This window comes from Pelobates fuscus, chromosome 11, assembly GCF_036172605.1.
Source record: "Pelobates fuscus isolate aPelFus1 chromosome 11, aPelFus1.pri, whole genome shotgun sequence".
Lineage (NCBI taxonomy): Eukaryota > Metazoa > Chordata > Amphibia > Anura > Pelobatidae > Pelobates > Pelobates fuscus.
In genome coordinates this window covers 117,728,163-117,743,819 of record NC_086327.1, presented here as the reverse complement: position 1 = coordinate 117,743,819, position 15,657 = coordinate 117,728,163, and the positions used below count along the sequence as shown (strand labels likewise).

Below are 15,657 nucleotides of genomic sequence, written 5' to 3'. Positions count from 1 at the left end.
CACACAGATGGATGACATGAAAAGAGCATCATTTTATATCAGTACTGGCAAAGTATGTCTGCAGGTCCGAGATAGCGGTACTACGCTCCATTGGGTGTAGTAAAACGGAAAAAAGCAATTCAACAAAAGAACAAATTAAGCGACTGTGACAAACTCCCCTCTCCAAGTGAGTTTGCCACGAGCTCCTTGAGGAGCCTGCTTGCCAGCCTCCTGCCCACAGACTATGGGCCCTTCACGGAAACCTGTAAAAGACTACCAAACTTGACCGACTGTTAGCACTGATTTCCCTGGAACGGTTTTGTGTATAGAACCATGTGCTTGGTCGGTCAAAACTATGACTTCCAGGACATTCCTGAACCCCTGCTCTGACCTGGGTGAATTTTGGATATGTTGTTCGCCCAGATCAGGGCTATCAGAGGATGTGACGTATGGGGATATGTTGTATTTTGGGGTACTTTTGGGACTTTTTAGAAATGTGTGTTTTTTCTGCCTGGATATAATTGAGTTGATACAGGAATTAACTCAATTATCTCCCAAGCAGAGGGGAGGGATTCTTTGCCTTGTGTGGGAGTGCCTTACATTGTAAATGTGTTGTTATTGGTTTGGAAGTGTGTGTCCCTGTGCCCAACAAGGTCCACCTGGGTATCACCTTTGTTGGGAAACTTGCATAAAAGGCTAGTGTGCCTCCATTAAAATGCTATTCCAGCTTACACTCCAAAACTGTGTGTCATCCTGTTATTAGAGGGAAAGAAGATTTACTCCTGTGTCTGCTGTTCCAGCTTGCAGGGGATTCAATGGGGAAAGTCCTTGTAAGGACGAGAGCTAATTCCCCATTCGGCTCCAGGAAGGAGCGGTTCCAGGGCCCCAGTCAAGCCACGGCGACTGTGGGCAGAAGTGCTGCGGTTTGTTCCCTTGTTCCTGCCACGATCTCTGAACTAGGAGAGGTCTACCCACCGGAAGCTGGATCCTGGTCTTGGGTCCAGGGTGGGTGGAGAACGGTGAGACCCCAACCAAGCTGTGGTGGTTTGTGGGGTCTACGGTGGTTATGGTGTTTCAGTGCAGTGATTATGGTACGCACACGTACTAGGAAGCAGCGATAGACGGAGGTACCCGGTCGGGGTGCCAGGCAGTCCGTTACAGCGACTCACAAAGTTCTCGTGTTATATAATTTTTAGTCCTTCAAGACCACAAATGTGTGTAGAAACCACCATTTTCTGTTATTTTGGGATAGATACTGTCTGCACTTTGCTAGGCGTGCAACCTCAGGAGTACTCAAACAATGAAAATGGCATTCGATAGATACTAAGGACACAATATATCAGGAGGTAAAGCTTTGTTTGAATATTCAGCCCTTATCTAATATTGATCTACAAGTGTTTTGAAACGTTCGTTCTTCACAGTGTATGTGACCACTAGATCTTTACAACTATGAGGTAACTTGAACATTGCAAAATGAGTTAGGAATGCAACTCTGAATTCCTAAAGGTAGACAATCCTCCTTTCCAGTTAGTTTTTGCTCACCTCTGCAGTATATTAAAAAAAAAAAAAAAAAACACTTTACTTTGCCTTTTTTTCCAGCACCAAGTCTCCATTGGCCCAGCCGCCCACTCCTCCCCATGGCATGTCATTCTGGAGGCGTGGCAGGATGACATGATTCTCTAAGGCAGGGCTGTAAAACTACAACTCCCATGATGCTTTGTCATTCTAAATGCATTCTAAAGGCATGCAAACAATCATGGGAGTTGTAGTTCTACAACATCTGGGGATCTACCTGTTGGGCAGCCCTGCTCTAAGGCAAGCCATTGGAGCAATGTGCATGTGTGCATGTTGTCAGAGTATGCCTGGGTATGAGGACCAGGAACCTTACATTCCAGAGGGCTTGTAGGTGTGGCTTGAAGCCATGCTTTCAACCCTTCTATCTATTAAAATAAAACATTTTGGCTGCAAATTGAAGGGGCGACTTCTATAAGCACTATGGCAACTTCAATTAGATTAGAAAGTTGTTATAATGTGTATAGTGTCCCTTTATTCACTCCATGATTCACAATTCTTCTGCATAAGGGCAGTCATCTCGATATCTTATTAACATTTTTATATTCTCAGTGAGTTACTGTTCCACAAGCGATACTGTGTAAGCAATATATCTTGAAAGTAATTTTCATTAAAATAGAAAACTACTGAACATATTTACATTTATGGTATAGGCATCTTTTAAAAACGATATGAAGGTGCAATGAAAAATTCTATAACAGTGTATTTCTAATAGATTTTTTTTTTAATCAAAGCCAAGAACATTTAATTTAAATTAATTAACACATTATGACTTGAATGAATATCTCCAGTTTTGCACAATTTATAGATTTTTGTCTTAGCTGTTGTACGGAAAATAGCTTTAATACCAAACTGGCGATGTTGGTACCACTACAGGATCTCACCTGAGCGCGATTTGTATATAACACCTGCATGTCTCTGAGTTTTTCCAGTCCTTCAGTATAGCGCTGAACTGCAGTCTCATAGTCTCCTTTTGCAAATGCCTCATTCCCCAAATCTTTAAGTGCTTGAAGTAAAGGAGAATAATATGTATGCACATGTAAAAATATGCAATTTCCTTTGCATTTTAAACAAACATTTTTACACTATGACTGAAACCATTTAAAGTAAAATCACAATTACAATTCAATATAGATGAAATATAAGTTTATCTTAACGGAAAAATGCCAGAAGAGGACTGTAATTTTGACCAACGACCATTTATGCCATTAAAAATTATAAAGAGGTGCGTTGCTTTAATAGGCTTTTAAGTTAATTTACAAACTGCAAAAAATGTACAGTTTATGAAACATTTATGAAATTGCTTGTTGCAAATTATATTGCTGTAAGAAACCCAGATTTTTACAATGTTGTAGGCCGAAACAGGAGCCTTAATGTTTTCAGCCCATATGGATCTGGTTACGATTCCAAACCTGGTCATCGACCAGAGATTTAAGATGAGAATAAAATAATGTAAACCAAGCGCCTGCTATTTATTAAAATAGCCCAGGCAATAATAACTTTGAAAATGGAGGATTCCATGTTGTTACTGCCCTCGGCCTGTGAATGTATTGATATGTGGATATATCTATATGTGGATAAACATGCACCTGTACGATGTGTGTAAGTGGATAAGAATATCTAAATGTATACCTTTTTTGTATGTAATATAATATGATGGAAGGTGTAGGCGTTGCACCCTCCTTGTCACAGGTGCCTCATTCCAAGACCCTATTTAACCTTGTACTAAAGACAGCCCCAGAGGGAAGAATTTACCAAGTAAGTGGGTTAATCTCAATAGAGCAAGTGCTAGGAGAGGATGTATGATCCTATAGTGTAACTAAACCTACATTATTTCAGCTTAAACAAGTACATTCTGTGAGCTTTGAAGTTGCTGTTTAGTTAATGAGTGAGTGCACTGGATCTTAAGGTAACATTCGAGTATTAGGAATTAGAGATGTCCCGAATAGTTCGCCGGCGAATAGTTCCCGGCGAACATAGCTTGTTCGCGTTCGCCACGGCGGGCGAACATATGCGATGTTCGGTCCGCCCCCTATTCGTCATCATTGAGTAAACTTTGACCCTGTACCTCACAGTCAGCAGACACATTCCAGCCAATAAGCAGCAGACCCTCCCTCCCAGTCCCTCCCACCTCCTGGACAGCCTCCATTTTAGATTCATTTGGAAGCTGCATTCTTAGTGAGAGGAGGGACAGTGTAGCTGCTGCTGATTTAATAGGGAAATCAATAGCTAGGCTAATGTATTTAGTGTCCACTACAGTCCTGAAGGACTCATCTGATCTTTGCTGTAAGGACAGAACCCCAAAAGGCCCTTTCTAGCGCTAGAATATCAGTCTGCTTTTTTTCCCTGTGTAATCGTATTGCAGTTGCCTGCCTGCCAGCGTGTGTGTCAGGCTCACAGCGTATACTGTGCCCACTTGCCCAGTGCCACCACTCATATCTGGTGTCACAATAGCTTGCATTTAAAAAAAAATTTTGGACTGAAATATAATAGCAGTCAGTTTCCTTCACACGTGTGCGTTTCAGGGTCTGCCAGGGCACAGTGTCACACCACTGCAACTCATATCTGGTGTAACAGTAGTGTACATTTAAAAAAAAACAACACTTTTTTGACTGTGAAATAATAGCAGTCAGTTTCCTTCACACGTGTGCGTTTCAGGGCCTGCCAGGGCACAGTGTCACACCAGTGCAACTCATATCTGGTGTAACAGTAGTGTATATTTAAAAAAAAAACTAGAAATTTGACTGTGAAATAATAGCAGTCAGTATCCTTCACACGTGTGCGTTTCAGGGCCTGCCAGGGCACAGTGTCACACCAGTGCAACTCATATCTGGTGTAACAGTAGTGTACATTTCAAAAAAAATTTTTTTTACTGTAATAGATTGAATAGCAGTTCGTTTTCTGCAAGCGTGTGCGTCAGGCCTACAGTGTCTACTCTGCCAACTTCTGCCAGTGCACAGTGCCACTCATATCTGTTGTCACAGTAGCTTGCACGCATAGTACCACTAATCGAAAAAAAAATGACAGGCAGAGGCAGGCCACCCCGCAGGGGCCGTCGTGGTCGTGGTGCTGTGATTCCCTTTGGCCCTAGAATAATGCCCAGTGTTCAGAGGCCACGTACCCTGAACTCGAAAAGTTCTGAGGACATAGTTGACTTTCTAACACAGGACACCCAATCTTCTACAGCTTCCGCTCAGAACCTTGACGCACCATCCTCCTCCAGCTTAGTTTCGGGCACCTCTCAAGTTACCACTCGCCCGCCTGCCGCCAGCACCAACACTAGCACCACAGCCGCTTCACTTGATCTGTCAGAGGAGTTATTTACACATCAGTTGGAAGAAATGAGTGATGTGCAACCATTATTGCCAGAGGATGTATATAACAGGGATATGTTTCAGACAGGCAGCATTACACACATGGACGTACGGTGTGATGATGATGATGATGTTGTAACAGCTGCTGCTTCCTTTGCTGAGTTGTCAGATACAAGTGAAACGGTTGATGATGACGATGCGTCCGTGGATGTCACGTGGGTGCCATGGATGTCACGTGGATGCCATTTGCAACCTGTGCCAAAAGAAACTGAGTCGTGGGAAGTCCAACACCCACCTAGGTACAACTGATTTGCGAAGGCACATGATCGCACATCACAAACACCTATGGGATCAACACATGAGTACAAGCAGCACACAAACTCAAAGCCGCCATCCTCCTCCTGGTCCAGCATCTTCAGCCACGTCAACCACTGCTGTCCTCCTTGGCCCCTCTCAACCATCCGCCACTCCGTCTCTCGCCTTGAGCAGTTACTGCTCATCTGCCCACAGTCAGGTGTCTGTCAAGGACATGTTTGAGCGTAAGAAGCCAATGTCACAAAGTCACCCCCTTGCCCGGCATCTGACAGCTGGCTTGTCTGAACTCTTAGCCCGCCAGCTTTTACCATACAAGCTGGTGGAGTCTGAGGCGTTCCAAAAATTTGTAGCTATTTGGACAACGCAGTCGAAATTTCTTTGCACAAAAGGCAATCCCCAACCTGTACTCGATTGTGCAAAAGGAAGTAATGGCATGTCTGGCACACAGTGTTGGGGCAAGGATCCATCTGACCACTGATACCTGGTCTGCAAAGCATGGTCAGGGCAGGTATATCACCTACACTGCGCATTGGGTAAACCTGCTGATGGCTGCCAAGCATGGAATGCGTGGCTCTGCAGAGGAGTTGGTGACACCGCCACGACTTGCAGGCAGGCCTGCTGCCACCTCCTCTACTCCTCCTACTCCATCCTCTTCCATAACCTCCTCGGCTGAGTCCTCTTCTGCTGCTGCGTCCTGCTCCACATCAACGGCACCCCCCCAGTTCCCCAGGTACTATTCCACATCCCGGATACGGCAGTGTCACGCTGTCTTGGGGTTGACTTGTCTGAAAGCAGAGAGTCACACCGGACCAGCACTCCTGTCCGCCCTGAACGCACAGGTGGATCAGTGGCTGACTCCACACCAACTGGAAATCGGCAAAGTGGTTTGTGACAACGGAAGAAATTTGTTGGCGGCATTGAATTTGGGCAAGTTGACACATGTGCCGTGCATGGCACATGTGTGTAATCTTATCGTACAACGCTTTGTGCATAAGTACCCAGGCTTACAGGACGTCCTGAAGCAGGCCAGGAAGGTGTGTGGTCATTTCAGGCGTTCCTACACGGCCATGGCGCACTTTTAAGATATCCAGCGGCGAAACAACATGCCAGTGAGGCGCTTGATTTGCGACAGCCCGACACGTTGGAATTCAACACTCCTAATGTTCGACCGCCTGCTCCAACAAGAAAAAGACGTTAACGACTATTTGTATGACCGGGGTGCTAGGACAGCCTCTGCGGAGCTGGGAATTTTTTTGCCACCTTACTGGACGCTCATGCGCAATGCCTGTAGGCTAATGCGTCCTTTTGATGAGGTGACAAACCTAGTCAGTCGCACCGAAGGCACCATCATACCATTTGTTTTCTTCCTGGAGTGTGCCCTGCGAAGAGTGCTGGATCAGGCCGTAGATGAGCATGAAGAGGAAGAGGAAGAGTTGTGGTCACCATCACCAACAGAAACAGCCTTATCAGCATCACTTGCTGGACCTGCGGCAACGCTGGAAGAGGATTGTGAGGAAGAGGAGTCAAAGGAGGAATGTGGCTTTGAGGAGGAGGAGGAAGACCAACCACAACAGGCATCCCAGGGTGCTCGTTGTCACCTATCTGGTACCCGTGGTGTTGCACGTGGCTGGAGGGAAGAACATACCTTCAGTGAGATCACTGAGGACGAGGAATGGGACATGAGTAGCTCGCATCCAACCTTGTGCAAATGAGGCCTTTCATGCTGTCGTGCCTGTTGAGGGACACTCGTATAAAAAGGCTAAAGGAGAACTACTTGTACTGGGTGTCCACGCTACTAGACCCCCGGTATAAGCAGAAAGTGCCTGAAATGTTACCGAATTACCGCAAGTCGGAAAGGATGCAGCAGTTCCAAAATAAATTAAAAAGTATGCTTTACACAGCGTATAAGGGTGATGTCACAGCACAACGGGAATCTAACAGGGGAAGAGGTGAAAGTAATCCTCCTCCTCCTCCCACGACCACGCCGGCAAGGACAGGACGCTTTACAGACGTGTTGTTGATGGAGGACATGCAGAGCTTTTTAAGTCCTACGCATTGCCACAGCCCTTTGGGGTCCACCCTCAGAGAACGACTCGACCGACAGGTAGCAGACTACCTCGCCTTAACTGCAGATATCGACACTCTGAGGAGCGATGAACCCCTTGACTACTGGGTGTGCAGGCGTGACCTGTGGCCTGAGCTATCCCAATTTGCGATAGAACTTCTGGCCTGCCCCGCTTCAAGTGTCCTGTCTGAAAGGACCTTCAGTGCAGCAGGAGGTATTGTCACTGAGAAGAAAAGGCGCCTACGTCAAAAAAGTCACCTTTATTAAGATGAATGAGGGATGGATCCCGAAGGGACTGACAGTGTGCGATACATTCGACTAAAACAGGCCTGATGAGGGGGACGTAACAGGGATTAAACTGATAAGAATAGTACTACTTAACACACCACTCCTATCTGGTGGCACAATAGAATACACGCGCAGTGCCCCAAATTTGAAGTAGGAGGACCAACCAAGCATCTTTTTCCATCTTCCGGTTCCTAAAATCGATGCCATATACATGTCCCCTGATAGGGGACGTAACAGGGATTAAACTGATAGGAATAGTACTACTTAACACACCTTATAATAACACAGAGAGAGGCAACGCAGAGAGAGCAGTCTGATGAAGAGGAGTCAGTGGCTTTGAGGAGATGGAAGACCAAACACAGCAGGCGTGCCAGGGGGCTTGTTGTCACCTTTCGGGGACCCTTGGTGTTGTTCGTGGCTGGGTGGAGGAAGAGACCTTCAATGACATCAGTGAGGACAAGGAACGGGACATGGCTAGCTTGGTATCCAACCTTGTGCAAATGGGGAGTTTGCGGTTGTGCAAATGGACTGTTTGCGGTTGTTTGCGGTGCATTAAACGGGGAGTTTGGTCTGTCACTGTGAAGCGGGCGTAAACCTTAGACTTCCTGATCGATACATCATACCTGATGTTTTAAAGCAAGTTATTCCAAACAATTTAGGAATGTTAGGTGATTTATGCCCTTTATGGATTAAAACCAGACTCTGCATCAACTATGTAATTTTCCATGGGAGTTTTGCCATGGATCCCCCTCCAGCATGCCACAGTCCAGGTGTTAGTCCCCTTGAAACAACTTTTCCATCACTATTGTGGCCAGAAAGAGTCCCTGTGGGTTTTAAAATTCGCCTGCCTATTGAAGTCTATGGCAGTTCGCCCGGTTCGCCGGTTCGCGAACATTTGCGGCAATTTGCGTTCGCCATTCACGAACGGAAAATGTTATGTTCGCGACATCTCAATTAGGAATACATATCTGTATTCATCACACTACAGCCCTGTTATGTATATTTCCAGGAAGTGTTTAGGGAGGCTGTGTAAGTCCCATGCAAGGAGGTGTGACTAGGGCTGTATAAACAAAGTGATTTAATTCCTAAATGGCAGAAAAATGGGCATGTCATTAAGCTAAAGGTGTTTTTGGTGACTATATGTCCCTTTACTATTGTGTTTTGGGGGTTAAAACTGGGTGGCCAGCACTTAAGACAAGATAACAGATATGTATGTGGATAAATGATATGTTTAGTGTTTGTATATATGCAATTTCCTTTTGCTGTCCTTGCATTTAATCAATTATTATTAAAAAAACAAATGTTTCCAAGTAAATTCAATCTGATATCACACTCCTATTCATACAGTATGGTCCTTGGCAATATGCTACATGCTCACTGCTTTAGCACTTTGATTACCTCACTTTCGCACCTTGCACATCCTTTTAACCCTATAGTGCCAGGAAAACAAGTTTGTTTGTTTGTGTTCCTGGCACTATAGTGGTCCTTTAACCACTGATTACGATGTTAACTTCATTGTGAAGTGATGATAACATTTTTTTATTTATAAATTTACAGAACATATCCTTCCCCATACAAAACACACTCAAAGGTTACCTTTTGCGAGCGTTTGGTTCTCTTTGCGTTTTTCTGCCCGTTGTTTTGCATCTTGTTCAAGCTCTTGTAGGAAGTTATCTGAGGACACACAATAATGAGAAATCCAAATCTTTTTGCGCAGATGAAAAAATGCAACATGAGCTATCATGTGTCCTATCAGTGATATATGTTCACGTGAGGTTGCTAACTTAAAGAACCCCTATATTGGTGAAGACTGATTTAATTTTAACAGGGGAAAATAAATATGCGACCTGCATAAGTTATACTACTTCTTAAAGCAGCTCCATAAGATGCCTGTGGTCCAGATGGTGTGATGTGATAAATGCCAAAGAATTGCAGGGATTATACTTATCTCACATACCAAAATTAGTTTAGAACCCACCAATGATGCCATACTGAAACTTTCTGTTGAAATTTGCTCAATACGGCCATCTGTTATGACCAAATTGTGTTGAGTTGAGTATTTTTCTGCAGGCTTGAAAAATGTGACACTGTATATTTTATACAGGGCTGATTCTTTTTTTTACATATTTTTCATCAATTAAAGAGAAATCTGTGTTGGGCTAAAGTGCATATATCTAGAAAAAAATCCTACAAAATATTGTAATATTTATTTTTGATCCATTAGAAAGTTACAGTTGGCCTTCCTAACTCAACTAGAGAGTTACCAATACCAAGTCTTGTAGCTAAAATTTCCTCCATCATTTTACTGAAATGCCCTGTTGTAAGGTGCGCTAATTTAAACGATGATTCACTTTGTTTGTGGGAAAACTTATCACAAGGTATGGGCGAATATTTTTTGATGTTTGTACAACACATAAGTATACGCCATATTGGTTCCAACATATGTACAAATGCAGCACACATTTAAAGGAAAGTTAAGGAGGAGTCTTCCCTCACTTAAAAAGCTGAATTTGTATTTGGCATAAACCCTGGCACAACTGTTTTAAACCCCCCCAAAAATGTATAACACGCGTAAGTTTCCATTTTTACCTTTAAGATTAAATATTTAAATCCCAGTGGGCCCAGTGTTGAAAATGCAAATATTTCTTTATTGTCTATTTATATAAAGTATACAAAACAAAATAATTACTTATTCCTCTAGCACTAGCTGTTTACTCGGAATCTGTAGATACATTTATCACATTAATAAGCTTAAGAAGTGCATAACATTACATTCGGCATGCAATTAATGTTAATTAAATGATAATTTGTGTTTTCTGCTGTTCTTACCTTGACTCGTTTCCACCCTCTTGTTCACACAGTAATAGGAATATCCAAAGTAGCAAAAGTATAAAAAATGAAAAAGGTTAGTTTAGTATAATGTCAACCAAGTAAAAGGCATACAGCACTGTAACATTTAATGTTAATAACAAAGTAAACATCTTCATTTGTGTCCAGCTGTACACTTGATACAGCTTGTCCCATTTACTAAGAAACTCAGTAACTCTGAATGATTTAATCCTCTGTATTGTCTAAACCAGCGTTCCCAATTAGTGTACTCAAAATTAGGGTTCCGCAGCGATTTGCCCATCGGGTGGCCCAAGCATTTAGGGCCACCCTATGGGTATCGCTAAACAGGGATCCGGTCAGGTTTCGCGGTCATCTAAAAACGAGACCGGACCCCTGTAGTATTGGATGCTGGGAGGAAGTGACAGTACTTCCTCCCAGACAGAGCGTGCCACCTTGAGAAGACGAGGGGGCGAGGGGGCAGCGGGGACTGAGCAGCACACCAACCTCAGCCAGCAGCACTGAAGATTCTCCTGCAGAAAAAATTTAAGTAAACAGCACATTTAAACATATTTGTGTGTGTATGTGTCTGTGTGTACCTGTGTCAGTGTGTGTATCTCCCAATATGTGTGAATCTGAGAGTGTGTATGTGCCAGTTTGTGTATGTGCGTCAAGGTGTGTGTGTATATATGTGTGTCAGTGTCTGTGGCATTGTGTCTGTGTGTGTGTGTATGTGCTAATGTGTGAAGGTGTGTGTATCGGTCAGTATGTGTATCTGTGTGTCACTATGTGCCAGTGTGTGTATCTGTGTGTCAGATACATACACACACAGATTCACACTGACACACATATACACGCACTGGCACATACAAATAGAGATACACACACTTTGACACACACCGGCACATACAAACACAGACACACACACTTTGACACATAGATACACACACCTTGACACACAGATACATATATACAGACACACACACACACACATATACACACTGTGTGTGTATCTGTGTATCTGTGTATCAGTGTGTGTATCTGTGTGCCACTATATGCCAGTGTGTGTATTTGTGTGTCAGATACATACGCACAAACAGATACACACTGACACACAGATACACACACAAACACAGATACACACACCTTGACACACTGGCAAATACAAACACAGATACACACACTTTTGACACACAGATACACACACTGTGTGTCAAGGTGTGTGTATCTGTGTGCCACTAGGTGCCAGTGTGTGTATCTGTGAGTCAGATTCATACACACTGACACACAGATACACACACTGGTACATACAAACACAGACAGACACACCTTGGTACACTGACACACACCGGCAAATACAAACACAGATACACACACTTTGACACACAGATACACACCTTGACACACAGATACATACATACACACACACAGATAGACACTGTGTGTCAAGGTGTATGTATCTGTGTGTCAGTGTGTGTATCTGTGTGTCAGATACATACACACACACACAGATACACATTGACACACAGATACACACCAGCACATACAAAAAAAGGTTTATGCAACGGCACTTCTTTTGTTTTGTTTTTTTTACAGGGGGGAAAAGGGGGAGAGGGTTCTATGATGTTGATACACTATGTCAAAGGGATCCACGGGAAAAATGTATTGGGAACCCCTGGTCTAAACCATTGAGACAATAAAAATGTAAAGACTGCTTTTCTTACAGCATACGTTTTATCTTTTTTTCTCTGGATTTAAAATACAATTTTTAATTACATAAATCACATTTTTATCTTGCATTGGGTATCATGAGAGAGATAAACTTTAGTGAGCTATTATAAGCATAGGTAGTGGAAGACTGCAAGCAATACTAATTATTGGGCATGTCATTGTGTACAAAAAAAAAGGTAAATCAAAAAGTAGGAAGCTTGGTTTGTGTCGGCTGATACTTTATTCAAATCTTGATAAAGTGTCAGTCGGCACAAAACACATTGATTTCTGAGGTACTAATGTTTTTGGAAGCTTGCCGCTGTATGTTGAGTTTTTTTGCCCACTTTGAGTAAAAATATTTTTCGGCTTATATGGAACATGTGAGCAAATGTAACGAAAAATATAAAGGAAAAAATAAAAGCCTGTTAAATCCGTGGATTGCAGTAATAGCTGCTTCACGGTGGAAATAAATCACAATTGTAAAGAATTTGGAGTGTGTCCCAAGTGGAAAATCACAACAAATAGAGCAAGCATTGCTTATTATAGTGTCTTAATCTGCTGTTCTGGAACACTTGGAAGTGGATTGATCACAGGTATTCAGACACAACATCTATAACCATTAGACTTTGGGGTTTATTCATTAAACAACACATTCTGGCGAACCAACAGTAAATTTGCAAAATTTAGCTGAAAATAGCTTAGAGGGTAAAATTCTGCATTCAAGCTGTTTTGGAGTACATTTTGCAACTGAAACATACAGTGTTTAGGGTTTAAACCAAATTATGCTATAAGAGTCATTAAATCACAGCATCTTTTGACAGATGGTCTGATAAAGTTCCTACGTGTCTTTATTTAAATTATATTTTATTGAGAAATTTTAGTTTAGGGTTACAAAAAAGAAAAAGGGAAATTAGGAGAAACATAAAGGAACACTATAGTCACCTAAATTACTTTAGCTAAATAAAGCAGTTTTAGTGTATAGATCATTCCCCTGCAATTTCACTGCTCAATTCACTGTCATTTAGGAGTTAAATCACTTTGTTTCTGTTTATGCAGCCCTAGCCACACCTCCCCTGGCTATGATTGACAGAGCCTGCATGAAAAAAAAAATGGTTTCACTTTCAAACAGATGCAATTTATCTTAAATAATTGTATCTCAATCTCTAAATTGAACTTTAATCACATACAGGAGCCTCTTGCAGGGTCTAGCAAGCTATTAACATAGCAGGGGATAAGAAAATCTTAATTAAGCAGAACTTGCAATAAAGAAAGCCTAAATAGGGCTCTCTTTACAGGAAGTGTTTATGGAAGGCTGTGCAAGTCACATGCAGGGAGGTGTGACTAGGGTTCATAAACAAACAGATTTAACTCCTAAATGGCAGAGGATTGAGCAGTGAGGGTGAGGCTGCATGGGGCATGTTCTAAACACCAAAACTGCTTCATTAAGCTAAAGTTGTTCAGGTGACTATAGTGTCCCTTTAATGTCCAAAACCTAAAACATTAAAATACAATTCAAAGTATGTTGGCATCTATAAATACGCATCTTACATAGAACGTATGGCACTTTGGGTATAAATCCATGCACTACATTATAACGTGCAGCATCACTTATAAATAAATATTTATTGCAATATTGCTCATAATTGTAACAACGTATTCACTGCGATATGGTAATTAGCGACATGAATATAGTATAAGAAGGGTATAAAACAAAGAAAATGCACGACTCTTCCTCTCTGCAAAAAAACAGCTCTGCAATGTTGTATTAGGTGTCAATGTAATTAATACCTTGATACCTTAATACCTTGATTAATCTGACATACCATAGTGGGAGCTGTACCATCCTTCCATATGTGTAAAGTAGTGTGTTTTGCACAGAAAGGACTGCCAAGGGGCCCATATTTTATTAAACAGGTTGCTTTGTTTATGTGAGTATTGTCATTTCCTCATATATCTAATTTATGAATATTTTTTCCACAATTTTTCTTAAAGTGGGGCTTCTTGTACTTTTCCAGTTGGAGGATATTAAATGCATAGCTGCAAGGATAACATGGGTTGCAAATGCTTCACCTGGTAAGGAAATAGTGTCATCCGTATGTAGTCACATGAAAACCTTCAAGGATCTGGACCAATAGAAAGACCATAAACAGCATATAACGTTATTATTTGGTCCTATGTTGTGACATTTGAAACAATCTGAATGTTTAAATCTGAATGTTTAAAATCACTAAAAAATAAATCATGAAATCTGTACGATTATCATGCCTGTGTGTCATGTGTGTCCTTGCATGCATGGCATGCACTACAAGATTCTCTCACGGCTAGATGCGTACTACACATTTTGAACATTCCATCAACTTTGTGAAGACCTGGAAGCAGTGAAAGTGCGGAAAGCAAACTGTTACAAAATGAATGCATAGGTTGAATGCAACAGTAGTTATGAACACATTAGTATGGAGTAGCTAGCTGAGAGCCATAATGATATAGCGATATGGCCAGTGTGCTGTTTTGGTTTTCCATCCCATGTGAGTCTTTGTAACAACTTACATTTATCGAAATTGCCAATTTGAAAGTTTTTCTCTAAGACAGCTTTTTGACTCTGCATTATGTAAGTACTAGTAGTATGCTAGGTCATCACAGCTCGACCTTAAGTGGATCTCTCTGGCAATAAAATGGACATGTATTACTACTGCTGTGCTATTATTTTAACCTGTAAACACATTTATATGTTTTGGTGCTCACAGAACTTTAAAATACAGGATAGAAGGAGGGCGGGGCCTGAACTCTGAACTGAGCAGACGCATGTAGGCACAGCTCCTGCTCTGAAAGCCACAAACTAAGGTGAAAGGGCACAAATTGGACCAGCAAAGCTACAAACGGGTGACCACTCGACAGGCAAAGCGACACGGATCATTTTGATGCTGCACAAGCGACTATTAATGCAGAATCACCGAGATCTGTGTTTGACGCCTAGCATGAAAAGTGACCTGATTGCCGGGGGAGGCGGCCGATCTTCCGAGGTTAGGTCCGCAATGCACAACAGCTCTCTGATCTCCCCGCTACCTCCCCTATGGACCGGTGGGGGTTATCCCGGTCCCCACTGGAGAATCATACCTACCTGCAACAAGGGACTATCCCGCCAAGCAGAGAGCCACACGAAGTGTCCAAGATGGCCACCACACAGCCCGCTCAGCAAACAAATGGAGAGGCTAGTACAAGCAGCAACTCACCCACCATGGCAGACATGGCATGCCCCCTTGACTCCAGTGCAGCCCAGCCTGATATACACACCAGGCTGCAACGAATCTTTGACTAATTTTGGCGCAAACTGGAGCAGAGGACGCGACAGAGTGGCCCAATACAAGCAAGGACATATCTAACCCGCAGAGCAGCGCCACATACCCAGCAGATGCCCTCAGTCCACGCAAAAGAGAAGGCCCCAAAACAGCGGAGAAAGAAGCAAAGCCCCCTGCTTAAGCACAAAACGAAGCAGAGAAGACAGAGACCAGAAGCACCCGGGATGAAGCGTGACTCCATTAAGTCGGGACAGGGAGCACCCAGACGGGCTGAGGCACTGAGCAGAATGTG

The 15,657-nt window shown here is 42.7% G+C and overlaps 1 protein-coding gene across 1 annotated transcript in view; it reads right to left on the bottom strand.

Moving 5' to 3' along the window:
• TTC12 (tetratricopeptide repeat domain 12) overlaps positions 1-15,657 on the bottom strand; it is a 99,367-nt gene that overhangs the window by 64,658 nt on the left and 19,052 nt on the right. The window contains 2 exon segments of the mRNA XM_063436518.1: positions 2,436-2,557; positions 9,130-9,282. Coding sequence (XP_063292588.1) covers positions 2,436-2,557; positions 9,130-9,282 — 275 coding nt within the window.